This window comes from Narcine bancroftii, chromosome 14, assembly GCF_036971445.1.
Source record: "Narcine bancroftii isolate sNarBan1 chromosome 14, sNarBan1.hap1, whole genome shotgun sequence".
NCBI classification, from domain to species: domain Eukaryota; kingdom Metazoa; phylum Chordata; class Chondrichthyes; order Torpediniformes; family Narcinidae; genus Narcine; species Narcine bancroftii.
The window spans coordinates 24615995-24643417 of record NC_091482.1 but is presented as its reverse complement, the minus strand read 5'-3'; the positions used below and the strand labels follow the sequence as shown (position 1 = coordinate 24643417).

The following is a 27423-nucleotide window of genomic DNA, read 5'->3' as shown; positions in this document are numbered from 1 at the left end:
TCCGGATTTTAGATGTCTGGATAAAGGATCTGCATTTATTGTTTTTATTTAATTCAATTATATACACTATCCAGTTGTTTTAACAAAATGCCTGTTTTGCTGCAGGAAGAAAGAATTTTGGTGCATATGTACATTGTACAATGTACATGGCAATAAACCCATCATTATCAAATAGTAAATATTTTCTGGATGTCAGGCTTCTGATCAACTCATGCAGCCACAGCATTTACGTGCCTGGCCCCATTTAACTTCTGTTCAATAATGCCTCATTGGTTTTAACAACTGGGACTTAGTGATGCCAATGCAATTATATTTAGAGTCTTCTTTTGGGAGTTGGTCATTGAATGTGACTTGTATCACCTGAATGATAATTATTGTTGATAAGTGAATGTTATCAATAAATACCAGAATTCTACATTTTGCTACCCCAAGGCACAGAGAACTACAAATAGAATTGATAATGGAATTGAATCATCAGTAAACATCTCACTTCTGACCACTTGATGGAAGGTAACACATTGATTAAACTATTGAAGATGGTTACACCCTGAGGAAATCTTGCAGCAATGTCCTGTGAATGGAATGATCGAGGAATAACCAGAGGTATAGAATCTAGTGATCAATAGGGGATCAGAGGAGGAGAGAGGGAGCAAATTTAGGTTCTTGGGATTCATCATCTCGGAGGAACTTTGCTGGGCCCAACACACGAAAGGCATTGAGAAGAAAGCACGTCAGCACCTCTACTTCCTCAGGAGTTTGCGGAGGTTTGGTCTGACACCAGAAACTCTGGCAAATTTCTACAGAGGTGTGGTGGAAAGTGTGCTGACCGGCTGCTTTACTTATGCACTTCATTGATTTTATTTTGTTCTCTCTGTATTGCACAGTTGGTTTGTTTACATTTATTATCTGTTTACAGTTCTTTTATTTGTTTACATGTTTACACTGTGTACAGTTTATTTTTTGCCCTATCAGTTAGTGGTAATTCTGCCTGGGCTACAGGAAAAAGGAATCTCAGGGTTATATATGATGTCATGTTTGTAGTCTGATAATAAATCTGAAATCTGACTTCCCACTATCATAACCGTCCTCCATTTTCAGGAGTATTTCCCTGACGCTGATAATCTTCAGTTTAACTAAGTGTCCTCAATCCTGCTCTTAAATTCTGCTTGAAGACAAAGGCACTATTTCACCTCTGATCCATGTTTAGACCATGGTGGATGTGGTTTGGAGCTGTAGCCCTGATAAAATAAGATCTGGGCTTTGGTAACCATGTTATGGATGAGTAGGTGCCACTGACCACTTCATCACTTTACCAATAAATTGAATTTTGAATTGTATTGAATTGTTCTCATGCATACCGAGATGCAGTTAAAAGCTTTGTTTTGTGTCCTGTCCAGGCAAGTAAATTCATACAGCTGTAAGTGCTATACTAAACAAAAGTGCAGGGTCGTAGTGTTTCCCTCAGTCAGAAAATGCATGGTATAGTGCTACAAAAATAAAGTGCAGGGTATCAAGAAAAAATATCATTAATATACAGCAAGGCCGTCATTACAGACAAGTGATGTATCAAACAAACACATTTTCTTTGTTCTACTTTTTGTCGGAGAAAGTAGGACGAGTGTTTTGAATATTTTAGAATGAAGTACGCGGTATTTGTCAATGTTGTAACAGTAGCAAAAACAACCTGGTCAGTGATGCAGCTAATTATGGAGTGCATTTTTATTAACATACCAAGGATGTCATGTCTAAATCCAAGTCTATTACAGAGATCTAAAGGAATGAAAATGAAAAGATAATTTAAAACATAAAAAAGTCACAGTCCCCAAAATTACTCAAAGTAATTGCAAGTTTGTGCAACCTGCATAATTCTGTTTTCACATTTGTGTAAAATAATGTAGCAATGTAGCAATGAAAGAACTTCACTTAAACATCTGCCATGTTTAAGAGATGGTATTGATTTACGCATCATCTTCTCTCTCTCTGGAGACTCACCATTTTTGCCTTAGTTTTAACCTGCCAGCTAGTCTGATGAAAAGATTGTAACATGTATTCAGAATGGCTTTGACCAAGCAGTGGAATTCAATCCGGTATGAATCCTGGTGTCACAGTCAACTCAGATTGATTCTGCTATTTCCCTATTGAAATGCGACACACTGGGTAACTATTTTTCAAATCTCATTGCATCTCAGAGAGTAAAAAAAATTAAAAAGACACAATCTCATTAAATCTTAACCCCAACCTAGAATCACTATCAGTCTCCTATACTTCTTGTCTTAGTTAGAGAAGCTTATTATCCTTGCTTCAAGCAGACAAACACTATCACATTACCAAGCAGAAGTATTTTATACAGATTCATCTAGTATTATTTTTTACATTAAAGTCAAATTACTTTCTTTGACATTCCAGAATGTACTGACAGCTTCTGACTACTATCTTTAGGTTTAACTTATCTCACACTACTGCTCTACATTAATCTGCTGCTCATGGAATTGGCAGCATGTGTCAGTCCAGGGTATGGCCTCCCATTTCTCCACAAAGATTCTAATTTCAGTTTTCTTCATTCATAAAATAATTAACTGGTTACATTCCTATCACTGCGTTTCATAGAGTTGGGTACACAGCATGGAAACTGGCCCTTCAGCCCAAATTGTCCTGTTTGACTAAGTTGCCTTCCTCAACTCATCCAATTTGCCTGCATTTGGCTTATATCCCTTTGCATCTTTCTGAACCATGTACCTTGCTAAATGTTTTTTAAACATTATAATTGTCATAGTTCACTTAATTCCACATTTAGCTGCAAAAGGAAAATGTGATCAAGTTTGGTGTGGCGGTTAGTGCAACACCTTTACAGCGCCAGCAGATCGGGACTGGACCGGGGTTCAAATCTCACACTGTCTGTAAGGAGTTTGTACATTCTTCCCGTGTCTGAGCGGGTTTTCTCCAGGGGCTCCAGTTTCCTCCTACCCTTTAAAACATAACAGGGTGTAGGTTAATGGGGTGTAAATTAGGCGGCACGAAGTCGTGAGCCGAAATGGCCTGTTATTATGCTGTACATCTAAATTAAATTAAAACTGTACCATTTAAGTCAATCCATCAAAGCTAACATTGCTGCTCTAAGTACATCTCATCTACTATCCTTCACCTAATAGCTCACCGGATTCGTACATTGACTTATTGCCCATCCCTAATTGTCCAATACTAACGAAGCAGTTAACATTCACCAACTTTCTGTGATCAATGCTGGAGAAAGTAGTATATTACTTACTGAAATAACATTATATCCGCAATATCAGAACGATGACACAGGATAGATAAGCCATGGGACCCAGCAAAACAGCCTGGTATCAAACTGTTGGCTTTAAGTAACATCAACAGTATTTTGGGGGAAAAAAAGTTATTTGACATGCTAAATTAGTACTGCCTAAAACTATAATTTATACCCAGGTACAAACTTAATTCCTTGCAATAATAAGGCCTCCAATGCCATCAATTAATATCCAACCACAAAAGCTGTCTAGGTTACTTTTTTATATGTTACAGATCTCACCTTATCATTAAAAAAACCTGATGCCCACATCGCCGACCGCCACCACCTCAACACAAGTGGACATTTTAAATCAGTTCACATCTGCTTTGTTCTAACTTCAACTCAGTTAGCCTCCTCTGCACTTTGCTGGTGCACTCATTCTCCATTTCTTCTCAGGTTTTCAGTCCACCCTGGAGCAATTTTCCCAACTTGCCCTTCTCCCTTCCAAAGCACCAGTAGCAACTTTTTCCCACTGGTCTGCCTTCTCACTATAATCATTTCACTCCTCTCTTCAACCTAAACATAATTCATGTTCTTAATTAAAGAGATTCTTACCACTGTATAGTGAAAAACAAAAATGAATTTTTAATTTTTGAAATAAATAAAATTCCTATTTTCCTGGAAGTTCCAACTCTTATTCAAAATGCATTAAATCTCAATGGAAACATTGACTGACATGCCCAAAATCAGCAAAATGTGTTAATCAATTACAGTACACAGAAAATCCAGAAACTACAAGAGGCTAGCTGTAAAAGAACATGGAAATTTCTCATGGCTGGGAGGAGTTTGAAAACAGGGATGGAAATTTTAAAATCAAAGCATGGTCAGACTGGGAGCTAATGTGAGGAACTACAATGGGATTTGCTGGGATGTGCCTAGCAGCATTTTGAATGGGTGCCAACCTGGAAGAGTCACAAATTGGTTGAGTCCTGAAATCACAGAAATTAATGGGAGGTTCAGAGGCAAAGAGTTGATGCAAGGGAAGAAAAAGGCAATGTTTCAGAGGTGTAAATTGGCACTTTTGTTGACAGAATAGATATTAAGTATTCTATATTCAGGATTGGCTGGGATACTTAGATGCAAGCACTCTGGGTTTTGTTTCAATAGTAGCTAGTGCATCTTGGCGCCTCACAGTTCGGCAGGCAGCAACCTCCTTTGAAGAAGACCGCAGAGCCCACCTCACTGACAAAAGACAAAGGAGGAAAAACCCAACACCCAACCCCAACCAACCAATTTTCCCCTGCAGCTGCTACAACCGTGTCTGTCTGTTCCGCATCGGACTTGTCAGCCACAAACGAGCCTGCGGCTGACGTGGACATTACCCCTCCATAAATCTTCGTCCGTGAAGCCAAGCCAAAGAAAAAAGAAAAAAGAAAAGAAGAGCTAGTGATAGGAATGTGCTTGGTTGCCTTTTTGTTGAATTGGACTGGAACCAAGGAAAGGAATCACAATGGGAGATAACTCAGGAGATGCATCTACATTGTTTAGAGATACATTTCAAGTTACCAAGAAACATATATTTTTATATCATGAGGACACTGTGTGTCTGTAAAGTAACATATTGGGAATGCAGTAACAGCTTGTACCCAAGTTAGCAAAGAAACTGTTCATACATTTACCAGAATTATTATTCCCCTTTAAACACTGAAAGAGTGACACATTCACCACCATGCTGGGAACGACTTAAAAAAAATGTTGGAAACACTCAGCAGGCCAAGAAGCATCTGTAGAAACAAAGTTAACATTTCAATTGAAAGACACTTTGTCAAGACCAGTTCTGGGAAGGATTATTTTAACTTGGAGCCTTAATTGTGTTCCCTTTTCTGCTGTTGCCGCCTGAGTGCTTCTGGCATCAGCATTTTTTTTAATTCATTTTCTTTTATCTGAAATGTTGACTGGTGAATGTAGCCTGCTGAGCATTCCCGACATTTTTTGCATCTCTCAATGCATGGTTTTATCTCCAACTCCACGTCACACTTAATATTACATATTAAAATCCTAACCTCAAGTCATCACCTTCTCAGTTCTCGTTTCCATAAAATTCACATTTAAGAAAACATGGATTAGCCTGTGGGATTTAACAGGATAAACACATTTCTGTTCAAACAATTTTCCAGCTACAATGCGCATAATTAGTGTCAAACAGTCAATGCATTATCAGAATATCCAGTCACACAATGTCCAAACAATAAAAACTAAATATTGTGGTTTACAGAGAAGGAACAATTGGAGATGTGGGACTGAAAAAGATCAGTTTCATTCCTAGAAAGTATAGCTTTACACATCCTCATCTCTAAATTATGACCACAGGGGCCATTGATAAATAAATAAAATCCTCAGGAGAGTTTATCATTGGTCACATTTGGGAACAGATTAAAGCCTGAAAAAGAGGTCTCTGAAATTGCCGTGGGGTCCAATACCAAATAGTATAGCCCGCAGACAAATCTACGACAAGCAAGCATAATTACTGCAAAATCAATTGATTATGAGGAATCTCTCAAAATAGATTAGTGAAAAGGTAGAACAATGTCAGATAGATTGGCTGAAGAGAAGTTTGATGGGCATACCTTATCCACACATACTGTGAGTGTGAAAAGAGATAAAAACAGGGATTAAAGTAGGAGGAACCTTGCATACTATACAAGCACTCAAGAGAAGATAGGCAAATTGATCTAATACTGTTCTGCAGGTTCTATTTAATTCTGTTCAGAGATGAATATTTCATCTGTCAGAATATAAAATGGAGAAGTCTTGATTACAACTACTAATAGGCGATTAACAAAATGGATACTCACATTGTTAAATACCAATTTGCATGGAGTGCAAAATTATGCTTTAGCCTTAACAATTTTATATATTAAATCTATTAAAATGGCTGATGGTAATAATAAGATAAATATGATTCTTCAGACATTACATTTATAGATTTAAGACATTTTATTACAGAATACTGTTAATTCATACAAACCTTATTTAAACATTATTAGTAAAATGGTTTTTCATTCGTGCTCTGAGGAAAATAGTGATGAAACAAATAGATCAACAAGACTAAATTTAATTTTATTAACAAGAAAGGAAATGCCAAAATGAAGACTTATTTCCACCAACTATTGTTCTCTTTTGTTTTATCCTTAACTTGGACAAAGCAGTTAAGTTAATAAACTGCTGGAGTTATCACAGCTAAACATCTGATCAATTTGAGTAAATACCCAATATCTCTAACTAACTATTTCTCTCGCGATGCACAAGAGACAGCAGATGCTGAAATCTGAAGCAAAAATCAACCTGCTACAAGAACTCAGTGGGTCGACACGGTTAGCACAATGCTGTTACAGTACCAGCAACCCAGGTTTGGATCCCACGCTATAAGGAGTTTGTACATTCTCCTCATATCTGCATGGGATTTTTGTGGGTGCTCCAGTTTCCTCCCACCTTTCAAAATGTACAGGAGTTGTAGGTGAATTTGGTATAAATGGGGAGAATGGGCTCGTGGGCCAAAAGGGCCTGTTACTGTGCTATATGTCCAAATTTAAATTTAAATATTTAAAATTTAAGAAACTTCAGCCATCCTTTTACTCCCACTAATGCTGTTTGACCTGCTGAGTTCTTCCAGAAGATTGTTTCATACCAATTCTCTGTTCAAGCCAATGGATGCCCTTAGAAAAATACCACTTTGACAAAATATTTGGTAATTTTACCTGTGATATATCAAATTTTATTTGTGAACATTCTAATAAAATGCCACAGAACTTTGGGTTGTATGCTTTGTTGGACTAAATGGTTATGTTTTCAAAGTTCATTCCAGTAATCTTGTCTGACAATATCAAACCTCCAAACCTGCAAGAAAGATCAGCTGCTCCACTAATTTTGGAAGTAAAGCTCAGGCAGATTAACATGCTGTTTGCGGTTCAGGAGGCCTCTGCATGAGGCCTCTGCATGAGGGAATGATGGACAGGTAGCCTTGCAGGTAGTCATTTAGGTATAATTAAAACAGTGGTTCTCAAACTTTTTCTTTCCACTCACATACCATTTTAAGTAATCCCTATGCCGTAGGTGCTACTTGATTAGTAAGGAATTGCATAAGGTGGTATGTGGGTGGAAAGAAAAAGTTTGAAAACCACTGTTTTAATTATACTTAAATGACTCGTTATGTGCACGGTTTCATAAGTCCAAAGGAAATGGGCCAATAGCAATATTTTCTCAAGCCTAATATTTCAGTAACTTTTGGGTCTCGAGCAGAGCTTCTCAATCTTCCCTTCCCACTCACATACTACCTATTGCACCTGAACTTCTCCAAGAATTTTCTATTATTCCCAGTGATCACACCCACAACAAACCCTGTTCACAAAAAAAAAACTCAACTCACTATGCTGCTATGGTGGGTAATGCCTCCATTTCTCTATTTTCCAAAACTCCAGAAGATATTAATCTATCATTAAAAAAATGCTTGTCATTCAGCCCATTAAGCTTAATCTCCATTCAAATAATTAAATATTGATCTTGTTCCTACACTATCACCTAACTTTGTATCTATGAACACTGTTACCAGTGTATCAGAAGACTCTTTCCGTATAACCATATAACCATATAAACATTTATGGAGCGGAAACAGGCCATGTTGGCCTTTCGAGTCCACACCGGTTCACTGATTTTGTGCGTCCTCTTCAGGCAATGTTCCCAGTAGATAATTTCGATGGGGGAGGGGGCGAAGGGAGACTCCATTGATCCTCTCTGCCATTCTTTTTGCAAGCAAAGTCTGTCCGAGCATGTCTGGAATATTGCTTGGTAATCAAGTGGTTGCAAGATTTTAAAATTAAATATTGTCAACTTCTTTAACAGGCTGTTTAAAGCCTGTACAGAGCACAAACCCTTCTTCCCTCCATCATCTCATCTATACCTCCCAATAAAAACAGGGTTAACTGGGCATTTTGCTTGGGTGACGACCCAGGTACATGGCTATTTGAAAGGGTCCAACTGGGTCAACCTGGTCAAAACCAAACTGGGTCCCAGACCTACCTCTGAGGTAGGAAAAACTTAGCCCGACTTCCTCCTCTGTCAATTTGAAAGGGGAAATGGCCGACCCAGTTGCTCTGGTAACTTCAGCTCTTGCATGCATGCGTGACAGTGAAACTTCTGGCTGGATCAATGTCAGATGTGCCACTGCCATGAATGGGGCGTAGGGGGGGTCGCTGCCGCAACGTGCTGCTCCAGTTCACAGCGGAAGCTCAATGCAGGAGTGCAAGAGCAATGGCCATCTTCCTTACCCATAATCCGCCACACTGCTGGAACCGCTCTGGCGCTGGGGAATGTGACAGAGTATCTAGAGGTGGCTTGGGATGAATTGCTAGAGTAGCTTGCACACAAACACATTTTAAAACAGAATTTTTCCAGGACTTTTGCAAAATGCTTTTTGCAAAGAGAACAACAAAGTTGCAGAATACAGCTTGCCTGGGAGAGCATGTGATTTTTGCATGCAAGCAGAACAGTTTTGCTCTCTTTGCAAAAAGTATACTGCAAAAGTCCTTCAAAAATTCTGTTTTAAAATGTGTATGTGCAAGCCACTCCAACAATTCCTCCCAAACTAGATACTCTGTCACAAGAATTATGGGTAAGGAAGATGGACACTACTCCTGCACTCCTTCATTGGCCCGTCGCTGCGAACCAGAGCATCTCACTATGGCAGCAGCCATTCTCCCACCCCTGTTCTGGGCAGCAGCACGTCGCTGGGGGCCACCGGCAGGGCAGTCAACTGACGGCTGGGAGCGGGGTGCATTTAGGACAACTTTACTCTAAACAGAAAGTTAACTGACTGTGTGACGCATCACTCACCACATCATTGCAGGGGCAGGTTCCCCCTTAAATCATGAGATTGACCATCTAATAGGTAGGTTAAACTGTTATTTGAAAGGCGCATCCTGCCCACACGACTCAGTAATCTCACCCATGTCCCGTGAGGGCTACCTGGGTGCAGCAATTTGAAAGCACCTAGTGAAAGTATGTGAAGTGCATCAATCTGACAAACCTAACCTCACCTTATGACTAAACAGTGCACACTCTTATTTTAAGTTCTTTTTTAATAAACCCTCCCACCTAAGGATATGGTCTCCAGCTGCCCAATTAAATCCTTGATCATTTAAAATAATAGTAATGCATGCAAATTAAAATTAACTCTTTTACTGCAATTATCTTTCTGATGAATCTTCTGTTTATCTGCAACATCTGACCTGCTGAGTTTTTCAGCATTATCTGTTTTTTATTTCAGAATTTGAGCATCTGCATTTTCCAAATGTTCATATCGTTAAAACAGCATGAGCTTTATCAACAAGAGGATAAATAGCTCCTCGAATCTGCTCCAGAATCAAAAGGAAAATTGTTGATCTTCTCATTGGGTTTAGCAACACAACCTGCCTGATTCTTAAAAACATTGATTTACCTGTAAACAACAAACTACCTCAGCCTTGGGAGTACTTAATGGCCCAGTTTGAACAGTTCTCTGGGGTAGAAATGTCCAAAGAAATTCTTCCTCATCTCAGAATCTCCTTCACCTTGAGATTATGCTTCGAGTTCATTCCAGGGTTGAAAGGTCTCCTGAGTTCATTCAGCTGAAATGGGGTCATTTATTCATTTTTTAAAAAAATTGGAAAAGCTCTGGTTTTCATTATGTACTTAATGCTTTCATTGAAAAAAGTTTATATATATATTTAACAAAAAATATTTTCGTTAACATAATTACTTAAATTCACTTAAAATAGTAAAACTACCTTTGAAAACAGAAGGAAAGCAGCAGAAGCTGTCAGAGTGGTTGCCCTGCAGCCGTAGGTGAGGTAAATTCCAGGGCTATGTTACAAATAAGAGGCTATTTGGTTTTCCATCAGGGACTCAATGCTGCAGAGCCACAAAAAGTTAATGTAACTTTAAATTGGGTGAATACCAATTGAAAGACGTTTGCTGGGTCACGCACAATCCAGCACAGCATGTTCTTCATCTAAATTGTCACCATGGGCTGTAAATAGTTCAGGCCCTAACAGTAATCCCCACAGCATAGCAATCATCACAAATGGCTCACTTATCCTCACTCTCTTCTGTCAATTTACCATTTTTCCAGTTATTTTAATAATATTGTCCTTTTAGTAGTAAAATACATATAATATAAAATACATATAATGTAGCATCACTTATTAGGTGACACTTTATCATTTGCCTTTTGACTTCTTGGAAATCCAAATATACTACGTCTTTTGCAACCTTTAGCAATCTTAGAAGTTGCATAAAAACTAAATAAATCTAAAATAAATCTGTCATACATCAATTCCCTTTTATAAAACTTTGATATGCTTAATATTTTATGATTATCTAAACTTTTATTTTACTTTTGAAATTCTGGACCACACCAGTATCCCAATGACATTCGTTAGGGTCCCTCTCCAGAATGTTGTAAATTTGACAAGTTTGCAACCATGATACCTGCAACTATTTATCTTGGTTACAGAATGTCAGGTTCATGAGCCAGCATTTAGACACATGAGCTTATCTGGTGCTTTTTCTTGCTTGTTTTAAGATCCTCCCTTTCTTTTGCAACCTGATCATAGATTCATAGAAATACGTTATTATTTGCAATTATTTTTGGTTTTATTGCCTTTGCAAATTTGAACTTCTGTCTACTTATTTACTGTGCCACTTAAATTAGAGCTGTCAACAAAATTACACAAATGTCTCTTTATTCATTCATAGAAGTTATTCAAATGGTGACCAGCTATAGATTCCCAGGGACACTGTTAATTACATCTTGCTCCGAACCAATGCACAATGTAATAACAGATAGTTTCTGATTTCGTTTGCTCTAACTTCTGCCGTTTCTACAATGTTGAGCATTGAACAGCACCAATGTACTGAAAAATTCTTATATGTGCCTCATTTGCTGACACTGTTGCTTCTGGGACCAAATATTGTATGTTCAAACCACACTTCATAAACTTGAGCACAAGGCTGACATTCTGCTGAGGTACTGAAGGATGCCCCTTACTATTGAACATGCTGATTTTAAGATGAAGACATTAAATAATCTTCTCTCTAGCGTGCACATAAAAGATCTGATGATTCTATTTTGAAGATATATGAGAAACTATCTATATTGCCATGGATAATAATAATAATGGATAACAACTATTAAACAAAAATCATCTGATGATTATCATATTCATATTTGTAGGTATTTTCTAAATAACAAGTCAACTATCTTGTTTCCTAGAGTTTTACCCTGAGTACATTCCAAAAGTTACTTCATTGTCTGTGAAGTATAGAATTTGTGAATAGCAAGTAGGAATGCTAAAATTGTCTTTTTTAAATAATTCATAAAAGCATCACTCACATATTTAATTTAGAGATACAGCACAGCAACAAGCTCTTCCAAACCATTAGCCCATGCCAACCAAATACACCAATTAATCTATCAACCATGTTCATTTTTGGATTATGGGAGGACATGGGGAGAACATACAAACTCCTTACAGACAACACCCAATTAGAACCCAGGTCATTGGCGCCATAATAGTGCTGCGCTAACGATGTATGAATTGCCTATTTTAAACACTTTTTTTTTAAAGTTAATTTTGTTCTAAACAAGTTACCCTTAACAAATTATGCTGGCTTACACTAATCAGTGCATATTTTCCCTTCTAAAATAATATAAGATTGGCATTTTCTATTTTATACTGACATTTTTTTGAATTGACATCGGTTTAGCAATTATGGTCCAATGCACTTCCTATTTCTTTTTATATCTTGCTCCATAAAATATCATATATTGAAGATTTATTGGCATTTAATAACAATCAATTCTCCATTTTTTAATTGGAATTTGGTGAGCTCATTGCCTTGCTTCAGATTATTTTTTCTTTCTATCTCACATATTTTATTCACACTGTGAAGGCTTGAACGTCGTAATTGAGTTACACATGTCCTGCATTTGTCATTATGGAACTACTTTACGCATAACTTTGACATACATTTGTAAAGTTGTCCTTTGTTCATCTGCCTTCACTGCAGTATTGAGGAAGTGCTGGACCTCCACTGGAGATGATTTCTTCCCTCTCGGGGAGATTATCACTCGCAGAGATGTCATTCAATGTGTCTTGAACAATATTTATTCTGCAGCACAACTAATTGCAGGATATTGTTATACATAAACTGTTTGCTGTATTTCCTGTAATACATTGGTGTAATGTGTTATGAGAGTGTTTTAATAGCAGGAAAATACTTTGGGTAGTCTCAAAGCCATGAAAGGTGCAACTTGATGTTAAATGTTGCATCATGGGGAATATACCAAAAGAAATATTGAAGGAGGCAGTAATTTAAAAACAAAATACACCAGTATGTAAGAATTTCTTCTTAAAGCAATTGATCAAGCTTTGAAATTCTCTGTCCCAGAGAACTGTGAGGACTGTTTCACTGAAGGGGATAATGGAGGTAGATAAATATTTGAAAGATTAGGGAATTGAGATTCATGTGAAATTGGCATGAAAGAGATGGCAACGTCTGGGACAGATCTGTCATCATCATATTGAATGCAGGCTTGAGCGATTGGGTGGGTTACACCTGTACCTCTTTTTTATGTTTGTATTCCTGAGTGGATTACGTCAGCTTAGCAGCATCCTATGGTACTGAAAGCTGGGTCAGATTTGAATTTCAATTTCAAATATTCAATATCACAGAAGAGTTTAGGTGGTAGGAGTGGATACAAAGATTGGGGGGGGGGGGTTGTTTATATAGATAAGCCACCTTATTGCCCAACTTACAATTTATGTAAAAGGGGGGAAAAAAAAAATCGGAAAAGTGGATTCAATGTTCACGTTGAAAGTGGATCGCTGAGTCCTTTTACGTAGTGAGCCGGCTTCCCTCGGACCAAAGTGGCGGGACGTGAAGCACAACAGCTCTGGGATTGGGTGAAATTTCAAACTATTTGAAGTTTGGAAAGGAAGGACATCACAGTTCAACACTGAGTTCACAGCTTCTTTATCGGGAACAGTCTCTTTTAATTTTAAGATTTGCGCACTTCGGTGGATGCCATTGAGACGTCATCAGCCATCCCCCTTTTGAGCCGGTTTCAGCGCTCGTCAGGTTACACAGGAGGCAGTGCAATTTCATTCCATCTCTAACACTAGGTCCCTTGGTGGAGGAAACACGGAGCGAAATGGACCTGCCAATCCAACTTTTCTGCTTTCTTGCAGGTAAATGAAGTGTATAAAAGCTAGAGAAAAGTTGTCTTGAAGGTTCTATGCAAAAGGGGCTATTCACTCATCATCTAATGAAATTACTCACATGCAATGTGTTAAAAATGTGTACCTGTATTCAAGTTACCCCTTGTGCCTGTAAAACTGGATCATGGAGCCAATAAACCATAGACTAGAAATGTGATCCAAAGAATAGGAATTCTTATGGTGCAGCACAGAACGTGCTGTCACCTCACCTGTTGAGGTATTCAGTCACTGTTTTGAATGAATATACAATCCAAGTGCATTCTCACTGGTCTGGTGTAATGTGGCAACCTCACGTAGACCTTGCCAAAATCTCATTCCATTACCTCCATATGTAGCACAGGTAAGCTTGTTAAGTACATTTCAGACCCTGTAGAGAGTGAGGCGAACTGAGGAATATAATTGCACATTATACGATCAAACCAGCTTGAAGCAAAGGCAACAAATTATTTGCAAGAATGTAGAATAAATGCCTAGTATAATGGTGATGGAAGTTCAACCAACTTATTTAACGTTATATTTTGAAAATTTTTTTGAACAAATATAGTAATTTAACCTTTGCTGCATTCATAGCTGATATCAGAATTTTGTTCAAAATCCCTTTTGTAATATGAAACAGAAACCTGCACTTCGCAGCTGAGGTTTTAACTAAACACTCAAATGGAAAGGTTCACAGATAATTAATTTGAACCCAAACCATAAATACAAAACAAAGCAGAAAAATCAATGCTAATTTCAAGATCCAAATAAAGACTCAGTAGGTTCTTCTGAGAGAAAAAGTTAAAAGTTTGATGAACCGCAACAAACATCTAAAATCCATCTAAAAATTTAACAATTATAATAACCAAAGAAATTGATTAGAAATGATCAAAATTAAGAGTAATAAAAAGCTTAATTTCTATCAATGGAGTTTTGTGTAGATAGTAACCAAGCAGCCCTATCATTTCAGATGTTAGTTTTAACATTCTGCCCCTTGTTACTTAATGCAATAGCTGACTAGATTTATATTTCAAGCCTTCAAATCTATAATATGTGGTGACCCTCATGATTCCAGTGTTCAACTCTGCAACACATGACTGCACGAATAGCTTTGTTGCACGACTCCACAAAATCACTTTACCTTCTATCATTGCAACTCAACTCCACAATATGCTACTCATTCAATTCTATAATATATGCTTGTATTGTGGCGGCTCGCCCACACAACAGGCGAACAGGCTCACTGAGTCCACGGCAGATACGACTGTGAGAGCTCCAGGTGCAGGGAAAGCCCACAGCCTGGCAGCTAATGTCATAAAGGTCCTGGGAGTTGCAAGCATCATTGGGTTCAGAGGGATTTAAGCGTGTGTGAGAGTTCTATTAAAGTCAGTTGGTTCAACTCACTTTCGACTCTGCATGGTTCTTTCGCTTGTTGTGTGTCTAGTGCAACTATATTGGTGATCCCGATGGTCTAAACAGCATTTGGATCCAACGATGACTGACTCAAGCACACAGAATGCAGTTTCTTGAAACTGCCAACTTTCTGGACCCTGCAGTCACAGGTCTGGTTTGAATAGGCTGAACCCCAAATCCAGGTCAAGCAAATCATCTTGGATGCCACAAAGTACTATTATGGTTCACTCAACTAGGAAACAGCAGGCCGAATCATCGACATCCTACACCAGCTACCAGCTGTGGACAGGTATGAAACAATTAAGGAGCTCCTGATCCATACTTCTGGCCTTTCCCGCAAGTGTCATCGGGTTCCAAGGGATTTAAGTGCACACAAGAGTGCTATTAAAATCAGTTGGTTCAACTCACTTTCAACTCTATGTGGTTCTTTCACTCACTGCATGCCTCGGGTGACCACAATATTGCAATTATCCAATATTAAATTCACTTCATACTCTTAATTTTGATCATTTCTAATCAATTTCTTTGGTTATTATAATTGTTAAATTTTTAGATAGATTTTAGATGTTTGTTGCGGTTCATCAAACTTTTAACTTTTTCTCTCAGAAGAACCTACTGAGTCTTTATTTGGATCTTGAAATTAGCATTGATTTTTCTGCTTTGTTTTGTATTTATGGTTTGGGTTCAAATTAATTATCTGTGAACCTTTCCATTTGAGTGTTTAGTTAAAACCTCAGCTGCGAAGTGCAGGTTTCTGTTTCATATTGCAAAAGGGATTTTGAACAAAATTCTGATATCAGCTATGAATCCAGCAAATGCATTAATTATCTCTACAAAAACTTCCTTTGGAGATTGCGGATTAAAAATTAAAGAAAGCAAAATCTGACCCAGGTTTTAATAATTACTAATTACAGTATTTTTTTTTACATTATGTACTTTTCAACAAATGTTCATGATTAGGCTAAATTTGTCTTTCAGTTATAAATTCAAATGAAGAAAAAATTAATTGCCCTGAGTTTGTTTACAGTCTACTTTATGAGCATTTTCACAATTTCCAGACCTAGCCACCTATGGAATCACAATTTTTGAAAGTTTATTTTTGGTCTCTGAATTGATTTAATATTGTAACTTGATTAACTTGATTAAAGCCATTATGATCTTTAACACTAGTGTGATTTCCAAGTATTATCCCTTGATTCTCTTAATACATAGTAATCAATCATTCTGCGTCTTGAATTAACACATGCTTTCTCTGTAGTCCTCTGGAGTAAAGAATTTGAAAGGCTCACCACCCTCTGGAGGAAGATATTTCACCTGATTTCATCCTAAATGGCTTATCCTTTATTTTCAGACTGAAATTTCTAGTTCCCCCTTCAGTCAGGGGGAAACAGTTTGTTCATTGAAAAGGATTATCTCAAATATTTTTGCACCAGATTCAATTTGCATGTTCTTGTCTACTCACTTGGCAATATCCCTTGACAATATATGCAAGTCTCTTCTCACAGCTCACAATTCTACTTAGTTTAGTATCATCAGCCAGGCTTGCAAACATGACATCTCATTCCCTTAGCCAAATTATTGAAAAAGACAGTGAAAAATGGGGTCTAAGCATTAATCCTTGCAGGACATCACTTGTAACTACCTAACAATCAGATAAAAATCTGCTTTTATCCCACTCTATTCAATTAGCAATTTTCAATTTAAGCCAGTGTATTACAACCCAATCCCAATTCTACATACTCTAACCCTGCTAACCAATCTTGAGTGAAACCGAATAAAATGCTTTCTGAAAAGCCAAATACACTACATCCAGGTATGAACCTTCTCAAATCCTTGAGTTACACTGTCAAAAAACCACAACATATTCAATAAACATGATTTTCTTTATCTATATCCACTCATTATTATGACTCGCTCATTCCGAGTATTCTTTTCAAGGTTTTCTACTATTACTTTATTGTATATTCCAGCATTTTCCATACGAATGACATGAGACTAAAAGGTTACATTCCCTTCTTTTTTTCTCTCCCAGCCACATTATCCACTGGATAATTCCAAAATATACTAAACTTTGGAAGATGATAATCCATTATTACTATAGTCAGTCCTTCGAAATCATCAAGATATAGAAAGATCTTCGGGTTCTTCATTAGAAGAGGATTTGACCACCAGATTCATGGCCTGGTTAGTTGGCATCTAAAATTAAGACATTGCAAGTCTGATCTCTCAAAATAGATTAATTTCTGAGGGAGGGTTTGTCATATAAATACATATAAATCTTAAGCGACTAGTCCTTAACTTTCTTATACTTAGAAGAATGAGAGGTGAGCTCACAGAAAGGCATGACATTCAAGTGGAGTTTGACAGATGTAAACCCATCGTTTTCCCTGGGAGTGGTGTCTAAAACAAGGAGTCACAATCTCAAAATAATGGGTCAGCCATTCAGTACTGCAATGAGATGAAAATAAATTTCTTCAGCCAGAAAATGGTTAATCCTTGGAATTTACTTCCCATGAGACAAGGAGGTTCATCATTGAGTGGGAGATTGATAGATTTTAAGATATTTTTAAAAATAATATAGAAACATGGGGTGGTGCAGGAAAGGAACACAATGAAATAACAGTTATAATGATGATGTATGCAAAAGGGACAAATGGCCTACTCCTGCTTCCATTTTCTATATTTTTTAATTCTAAAATTTGTTGGTTATTTATTTTATAGGTCTTCTATTTCAATGCTTGTAATTAGGCATACACATTTTAATGATGTTTAATATTTATTGGAAAAAATAAACAGTTTAATTTTAATTATTTAAAGGATACTTTAATATATTTTAAACATCATTTTATCCTGTTTCGCATGTACAAAAATTTATCACCTCTGGTGTGAAAATATGCTTTTAAAAATCAGTGGTGCTCCTTGCATCACTGCATCAAAGAATTATTTCAACAGCTACATCATATTGATTTCTTGCCCTGTATATAACACAAGATGCAACTGAACTGAAAGTTGGTAGTCCAGGTGAAGTGGTAGGCGACTAGAAGCCCAGGAACATTCTTGTAAATTGCACGGTGGTGTTAAACAAAATGGACACTAAATCTGCCATTGGCCTCTCTCCTATCGAACAACCAGCATTCATTTATAAACACTTCACATTTGAAATGTCCCGAAGCAGTTCTCAGGCAGAGTAAGATTTACACCACATCACAAAGGAAATACTAATGTGAATGACATCAAGCTTAGTCAAAAAGATATGCTTTAAGATGTGTGAAAAAGTAAATATGTGCAGAGAATTTCTTTTAATTGAGTGGAGCCATATACAGCACACAGGTTATGAACGATTAAAATGAATATAAGGAGATCTGCAGTGAGTACTTGCAAGATGTCGAGATACTCCTTGATAACTGTGTGTTGAAGAAAACATTCCAAAGCTTAAGACCTACGCAAATTGAAGGCCTGACTGCAATGATACACAATTAAATTTGGAAAAAATCGGATCTATCAGACAGATTGATTTTAAAAACAAGAATAGAGCAGACTGTTGGATAGCAGACTGTAATTAGCACAACGCCTTTCCAGCACCAGCAATTGGGATCGGGGTTCAAATCCTGCACTGTCTGTAAGGAGTTTGTACGTTCTACTTGTGATTGTGTAGGTTTTTCCGGGTGCTCCAGTTTCCTCCCATTGTTCAAAAACATTCCAGGGGTGTAGGTTAATTGGGAGTAAATTGGGCAGCATGGACTCATGGGCAGAAATGGCCTGTTACTGTGCTGTACATCTCAATGCAAAAAAATTTTAAAGAATAGGTCAAGTAGCATCTGTGAAGGGAAAGAGATAGTTGCTGTTTTGGCCCAAGACATTGCATTAGCGCTGTATCATAGCCAGTGTAAAGAGGTGAGGGGATGGCTGAGGGAAGAGCTGGCAAGTGATACATAGATGCAGATGAGGTTGATTGGTATGCGGAGCAGGGTTGGGAACGGAAGGTTGGGAGGAGATGAGTGGAGATCGCAAAGGGCTCCAGATGATGGAATATCATAAGAAAGGAAGGTGATGATTTGGGTCAGGTAAGAGAGAGATAGTGGGTAGATGGAAGAAGTAGAGAGAGGGTAGGAAAACTAAGTGGCATGTATGAGTTATGGTAAAAACATAATGTTGGAGAAAAGTGTCCTTTATATGGGATACAGGGAGATGGACCCAAGTAAGGGATGAAAAAGAAACTGGGTAACAGAAGGCTGAGGTGAACAGAGTATGAAAAGAAGGGTGGGTGTGCAAGAAACCGGGTGAGAAGAAAAGCAAGGATCGGGAGGCAAGGAGAGAGCGGAAAAGAAGGAAATGGAGGAGATGTGGATGAGGACTCCATCAACCACAGTGGAGGGGAAGCTACATTTCCTAAAAAAAAGGACATTAAGATGTCCTGGAGTTGAATATCTTAAGAATATTGTGGTGGAGATGGAGACACTTAGAGAAAGGGATGGTGTCCTTAAAGTACAGCGTGGGAGGAGATTCAGTCAAGGTAGCTGTGGGAGTCATAGAAACATAGAAACATAGAAGATAGGAGCAGGAGTAGGTCATTCGACCCTTCGAGCCTGCTCCGCCATTCAACGAGATCATGGCTGATCTTAAAGTTCAATACCCCGTCCCCGCCTTCTCTCCGTAACCTTTAATACCCTTATACTGAAGAAATAGATCTAATTCCCTCTTAAATATATTTAATGAACCTGCCTCCACTGCCCTCTGTGGCAATGAATTCCACAGATTCACCACCCTCTGGGTAAAGAAATTCCTCCTCATCTCGGTCCTAAATGGTTTGTCTATTATCCTCAAACCATGGCCCCGGGTTCTGGATTTTCCCATCATTGGAAACATCCCATCTGCATCCGTTCTGTCCAGTCCTGCCAGAATTTTATACGTCTCTATGAGATCCCCTCTCAATCTTCTAAACTCCAGCGAGTACAATCCCAATTTGCGCAATCTTTCCTCCTAAATCATTCCTGCCATTCCAGGTATCAGCCTAGTGAATCGCCTCTGCACTCCCTCCATTGCAAGAACATCTTTCCTTAGATAAGGTGACCAAAACTGCACACAATACTCCAGGTGGGGTCTCACCAAGGCCCTGTACAGCTGCAGTAAGGTATCCTTGTCCCTATACTCAAACCCTCTTGATATGAAGGCCAACATATCATTTGCCTTTTTAACCACCTGCTGTACCTGCATGCTCGCCTTCAGAGACTGGTGTACAAGTACCCCTAGGTCTCTCTGCACTTCCCCATCTCTTAATCTATTGCCATTCAAATAGTAATCTGCCCTCCGGTTTGTATTACCAAAGTGGATAACCTCACATTTATCCACATTGTAGTGCATTTGCCATGTATCTGCCCAGACCCTCAATTTATCCAAATCACACTGGAGCTTCCTGACCCCCTCTTCCATGCACACAACCCCTCCTAGCTTAGTGTCATCTGCAAATTTGGAGATATTACATCCAATCCCCTCATCCAGATCATTAATGTAAATTGTGAACAGCTGGGGTCCCAGTACAGATCCCTGTGGCACCCCATTGGTCACCGCCTGCCACTCAGAAAACGAGCCATTTATCCCAACTCTCTGTCTTCTACCTGCCAGCCAGTTCTCAATCCACATCAATACTTTGCCCCCAATCCCATGAGCCTTGATTTTGGAAGCCAGTCGTTTATGCGGGACCTTATCGAAGGCCTTTTGGAAGTCCAGGTACACCACATCCACTGGCTCTCCCCCATCTATTTTACCTGCCACCATCTCAAAGAATTCCAATAGATTTGTCAAGCATGATTTACCTTTTGTAAATCCATGTTGACTCCGTCCGATCCCTTCTCTGCTAGTCATATGCTCCGCTATTACATCCTTAATAATGGATTCCATCATTTTGCCCACTACTGATGTAAGGCTCACCGGCCTATAACTCCCCGCTTTTTCTCTACCCCCCTTTTTAAATAGTGGGGTAACATTAGCTACCCTCCAATCCATGGGTACTGATCCTGAGTCTATCAAGTTCTGGAAAATAATTCTTAAAGCATCTGCTATCTGAATGGCCACTTCCTTAAGTACCCTAGGATGTAGATTATCAGGCCCTTGGGATTTATCTGCCTTCAATCCCATCAATTTCCCCAAGACTATGTCCTTAGAGATACTGATTTCTTTCAGTTCCTCCCTTGCATTAGTCTCTATGTTTCCCAACATCCTTGGGAGGTTATTTGTATCCTTTCTTGTAAAAACAGAACTAAAGTAAGAATTTAATTGGTCTGCCATTTCCTTATTCCCCATCATATATTCCCCTGATTCTGACTGCAAGGGACCTACTCTGGATTTCACCAATCTTTTCCTCTTGACATATTTATAAAAGCTTTTGCAGTCGGTTTTTATATTTGCCGCAAGCTTACTTTCGTAATTTATTTTTGCTCTCTTGATTAATCCCTTTGTCCTCCTTTGGTGCATCTTGAACTGCTCCCAGTCTTCGGTTTATAGTAAATGTCAGGTCAGTCTGTCTCCAGAGATGGAGACAGAGAGATTCAGACAGAGAGAGGTGTCAAAAATAATCTATGTGAATTTTAAGGTATGGTAGAAGTTAGTAGCAAAGTTGATAAAATCAATGAGTTCTGCACAGGTTCAAGAGGCAGTACCAATTAAGTCATTGACATAGCAGAGAAAGAGTTGGTGAGTGGTCCTAGAGTAGATTTGAACAAGGACTACCTCAAGTATCCAATGAAAATGCAGGCAAAGCACGAGTGCCCATGCTAACACCTTCAATATATAAAGAGTGAAAGGAATCAAGAGATATTTTTCAGGGTAAGGATAAGTTTTACCAAACAGAAACAAGGGGAACTGATTAAATTTAAGCTAGAAATAGAGGCTTAAGGTCTTCCTGAAAGAATGAAGGCATGCAAGGACTGGATATCCTTTCTTAAGATGAGTCAGCAGGGTCAGGGAATTATAAGTTGTTAAAATGGTGCAAAGGATGTGAGGCATCCCGGATATTGATAATAGGGCAAGCTGAAAAGGGGTAGGGGTGAGGAATGCACTGAAATACACAGAGACATTCAATAGGCTAACAACAGGCAGAATCAATGGACCTAGTTTATGGATCCAGGATAGGAGGTAGAACAAGGTATGATCAGGTTGGGCCAATATCAGGTTAGAGTGGAAAATTATCTAAAATGATGAGATCTGTGATGATATGGGAGATGGTGGCCTAAGGACATGGTTGGGGTAGGTATGAGTTATTTCTGAGAGCTGCCATCCAGCTTCCACAGAGAGAGGTCAGACCACAAAGTCACTGCCTTTATCTGAGTGTCTAATGACGAGATTAGGGTAGATGTGGAGTGAGAGCAAAACTGCAGTGAGTGAGAGGAGTGAAGTAAAACCAAATGGAATCTTCTGTAAGATGATGTGAATACGTCTCGAGTGGCAAAATATTCTAGTCCTCAAGCTCACAAAGGACAAACTGCTAGACGGTGGCCAGAGCTGAAAGAGAAGACTCAACTCGAGAGGTAACAACAAGAGGTTTCTTGCCATTATCTTAAAAACTAAAGCAATAAATTTTAAGCTGATAGGGCAAGACAAAGTAGACTGACTTTTGTGGAGGATATAATTGTCAAAATGTCAGGCTAAATGGCTCGTTTTTCTTCAAATAAGTAAACATTTTGATATTCTATTCACAGTTCCACTGGTGCAAAAATGCAGTATATTGAGACATTTACATTGTCATGGTATGCAATGTGTGGAAATGGACACTACCAGAATCGTTGTCTGAAGAGAGCACGCAAAATAATTGAGGACCCCTTTCATCCTGCACAGATCTTTCAACTGCTCCTATTAGGAAAGGGGTACAGGAGCATCAGAGCCAGTAGCACAAGGCTGAGAAATAGCTTCTTCCCACAGGCAGTGAGAATGATGAACAACCAAAGAAATGACTCACACTAACCGAGACTCTCATGCTCATGAAACAATATTTATTTATATAGATGAACACTTGTCCAATATATGCATTGTTTTATCTGTATGTGTGTTATGTCCGGTTGTGTGTGTGCACGTTTTGCACTGAAGACCAGAAAATGCTATTTTGTTGGGTTGTACTTGTGCAATCACTATTTGCCTTGGCGAGTCTGTTGTCTATCTCGTTGTCGATCCTTGCATCCGATGAAATGGTGCAGCCGAGATAGGTAAACTGGTTGACCGTTTTGAGTTTTGTGTGCCCGATGGAGATGTGGGGGGGCTGGTAGTCATGGTGGGGAGCTGGCTGATGGAGGACCTCAGTTTTCTTCAGGGTGACTTCCAGGCCAAACATTTTGGCAGTTTTGGCGCCTTTGGAAGACTACACAAAAGAGTCTGGAAAAACAACCAACTGAAAAACCTCACAAAGATTAGCGTATACAGAGCCGTTGTCATACCCACGCTCCTGTTTGGCTCCGAATCATGGGTCCTCTACCGGCATCACCTACGGCTCCTAAAATGCTTCCACCAGCGTTGTCTCCGCTCCATCCTCAACATTCATTGGAGCGACTTCATCTCCAACATCAAAGTACTCGAGATGGCAGAGGCCGACAGCATCGAATCCACGCTGCTGAAGATCAAACTGCGCTGGGTAGGTCACGTCTCCAGAATGGAGGACCATCGCCTTCCCAAGATCGTGTTATATGGCGAGCTCTCCACTGGCCACCGAGAAGAGGTACAAGGACTGCCTAAAGAAATCTCTTGGTGCCTGCCACATTGACCACCGCCAGCGGGCTGATATCGCCTCAAACCGTGCATCTTGGCGCCTCACAGTTCGGCGGGCAGCAACCTCCTTTGAAGAAGACCGCAGAGCCCACCTCACTGACAAAAGACAAAGGAGGAAAAACCCAACACCCAACCCCAACCAACCAATTTTCCCTTGCAACCGCTGCAACCGTGTCTGCCTGTCCTGCATCGGACTTGCCAGCCACAAACGAGCCTGCAGCTGATGTGGACATTACCCCTCATAAATCTTCATCCGCGAAGTCAAACCAAAGAAAAGAAACTTGTGCAATCAGATGGCAATAAACTTCACTTAATTCACAAAAGTAAACAGAAATAACATGGAAACACAAGATTTTATATAAATATAAGGTATTGCACCTGAAAAAAATAATCTTGCTCCAAATCTTTAATCCTCGCTCCCCAATGCACTTTAAAGAATATAGTTAGAAACAAAGCTACATCAAAGGACAATTTGTTTACATTGTCCATCTTATATACATAAAGAGTGCAAAGATAAAGATGCAGTTAATATCCATTATTCAAATAGACCTAACATCAGATTTTACTTAATTGGAGAAAAGGAAATTTGCTGCACCTATATTGGAGTTGGCGACAGGTTGGAAAAAGAAGAGAATACTTTTAAGGGGTTAGTTCTGAAATTATTTCAGTAAAGACATGATGCAGTCATAAAGATATATTTGCCTGTGAACCATGTACTTGAGGATTGTCCGCAAATCTTAATGCCATCAATGCTTCCAGCAATATACAAATACCACGCACACATGCCCTGATATAAACATATGCATATTCTCTTCAAAAGCAATAAAACCTTCAGACTGATAACTATATCATAATGCTTCCTCAGAGCACTATTAAGCTAGTTCAATTTACCTCATTTCATTCAGCAGATACAGATATAGCATAAACATTTCCCCAGGGAGTGCTCTCACCAGACACGCGGAGAAAGCTCATCACCATTTATAAATTCATCAGTATTGCCTTGTTTAAAAAGCTGCATAATGTATGTGATAAAGCATACAACTGCAGTGCACTGCAAGGACAGGTGGCTCTGTAAGATATGACAAGGGAATACTGATGTGAGTGAACAGAGACTGTGGAATAGAAAATTACAAGGCACTAGCATGGAGCTCCACTATTACAAACAGGTTAAAAATGGGGATAAAACATTACTCCCCATTGGGACCCACAAGTAGTATTTTTTTGTAAGGCTCTATCTGGAACTAGAATCTTACCATTCCTTCCCAACAGAATATGTTGAATTGAAGTGAATACATAAAGCAAAATAAATGAACAAATGGCCTAAGGGACACACAATACAAAATATATCTAAGTCTAATTGTGTTCATATATAATGAAGGTCAAATACAGTGAATAGCTGCTTGTCTGGACATTAGAATTAAGTGGTTTGTATGCCATCATTAAATGCTGCAGCAAAGCTTGAAAGTATTGTAGCAAGTATTACAAATACAAGGAGGTTGATTGAAAAATGTTTTGGTCAGTTAATTTTCCGTGATCATTGCTTTTGTGAAATACGTGTGTGAAGGCAGAATTAGGAACACAGCCACAACAATAGGCAATTTATTTCTCATTTCAATTCAACACGATCATGGCTGATCTATGATCTAATTTCAGATAAATGCCCTTGACCCTTATTTCCTGAGCCCTTTAGTTAACAAAAATAGGAATACTGAACATCGATATCAAATGATATTCTTCTGAGGCGCTGTTCGATAAATTCAACACTGAAGGATAGTAATGTATTATGACCATTATATAAACTTAATGACCAAAAATGCATGTAATGTGTATTAGTTAGTAAAATATTAACATCGTCCTTTAAGATTACACACATGTCTTGATCATACTGTTTTGACATTGTACATTGTGATATGCAGCTGATCAATGGGTTAACATGTTGCGCAGTGTTATCTTCACTACTCAGTTTTTCCGGACTGTTCTTTCACAATGAAAGGTTTATGTTCCATACCCCTTCATTTCATTTTGGGCTGCATATTTGAAGGATTACATTTTAAAATAGATTATCATGGGTTCTAACACCGGTACTAAATATACTAACATTAGGAAATTATACTGCTTAAGTGGAACAAGTCAATGAAATGTCAGAAATTAAAAAAGAAAACAAAACCCCGTGTAAAGCTACAAAATAAATAAAGACAAATATCTGTACATTGAACATCTCAAGTTTCTCTCCTTTCTGGACTGCTATCACTGTAGGGTCTCTCACACAGTTCTGCAAGAATCTTTCAAATTAACTTGAAAATAGAATTGACCTGACAAAAATTATTTAGTTGTTCTTGTGAACCACCAGAGTTTTAAACAGCACCCATAATATTTCACGTGGAAACCAAAATATTAATTACTGAAGTAAAAATGCTTCCACTGTTTTGTAATGTTTCCTAATACTGGGCATCAAGCATCTCTTTGACGATACAGAAATAAGAAAACAGTCACTTGATCTGAATTTTACATCCCAAACTAGGCTTGTCTGCTTCAGACAGACTTTGCGCAGTCCCCTGCAGCCGGAACAGTCAGTCACCCGCAACTCAAACCTTACATTAAACAAGGTGACATAGAGCTGTCGAGCAGACACATCTGCGATATCCAGCTCTTACCTGCTGCAATGCATCCATTTCCCATCCATTAATATTGTCACACGAACGATATGCTGGTATCCCCTCAACAGTGACAAAGAGATCCTGTGCTGATGACTGGCTTTCCTGCTCTGTTCGCGTTTCCATTCCAAGGTCTGCTGCTCACGATTCCTGCATCAGCTGCTGGCTTCTGCTGGTCCCATCACCATCAAAAATGTGTCGCACATCAAGCACTCAACTCTAGGCTTCTTTCCGTCGGTAACACAAAAGATGGTCATCTGCAATTTCTATAGTAAGAGAGTGTGTCTGAGCAGTGGACTGTGTTTTGATTGTGTCTTAACCACAGCAGGTTTCTTACAGGCAGCCAACGTGCATCACATCAGATAATTTATTCAGCATCCTTCTAGCCATCATTAGACACAATACTCTATCTTCAATCACAAAGTACGGCTATCCCAAACTGTAGTGCAGTGTCAGAGATGTACCTGTAATTCTACTTCTCCCCTTTTTGGAACAAATCAACATTAAATCCCAACACTTCATTGCCACCTTCTGCAATCCACCAATCCAGTGTTCCTCTCAGATTCTGGCCTATCACCAGACAATGTGTGCCCGTTGCCCTGGTTACAGTATTAGAATGCTGTGTTGGCTATTGATTAGAGAGGTTAGCACACTGCAAAACAGAAATACAGTCCTTAGCACACTTCAGGAATGATCCCAGTCACCCCAGTCTCCCGTGCTGAGAACCCAGAGAACAGCACAGCTTCCTACTGCAATGCTGAAAGGGCTATGTTGAAACAATTTCAGTCCCTGAAGAGAAATCAGTCATCTGCAGAGTGTGCACAGACCAGCATCAAAGGTATCCATAGTGGTCTGCAGCTTCATGTGCACTGCTGGGACTCCTCTGTTGCAAAGAATAAAAAAATAACGTAAGCAACAGGATCAGCATTCTCCTTGAAGCTCAACAATGATTGTCAAATGAAGGCATTTCTTCCTACATCACGACCCTATAATAACATTAAATGAGGGAATTGATTTGGTCTCAAAACCAGCAGCTGTAGATTCTCAACTGTGTACTTGTCAGCTT

General features: G+C 38.8%; 1 protein-coding gene across 19 annotated transcripts in view; it reads right to left on the bottom strand.

Annotated features, from left to right (window-relative positions):
- LOC138749254 (RIMS-binding protein 2-like) overlaps positions 1 to 27423 on the bottom strand; it is a 227447-nt gene that overhangs the window by 188992 nt on the left and 11032 nt on the right. For 2 of the 19 annotated variants that reach the window (XR_011348508.1, XM_069910404.1), the window contains exon 1: positions 26358 to 27023. The exons of 2 other annotated variants lie outside the window; for them this stretch is intronic. Coding sequence is in view for 13 of the 17 variants with exons in the window: in XM_069910404.1 (XP_069766505.1) it covers positions 26358 to 26483 (126 nt within the window). In the remaining 4 variants the exon portion in view is untranslated. Of the gene's footprint in view, positions 1 to 1731; positions 1771 to 2890; positions 2966 to 5310; positions 5376 to 24594; positions 24747 to 26357; positions 27053 to 27423 lie in introns of those variants that run through there. 15 more of the 19 variants (XM_069910399.1, XM_069910405.1, XM_069910401.1 and 12 more) reach the window with 14 other exon arrangements.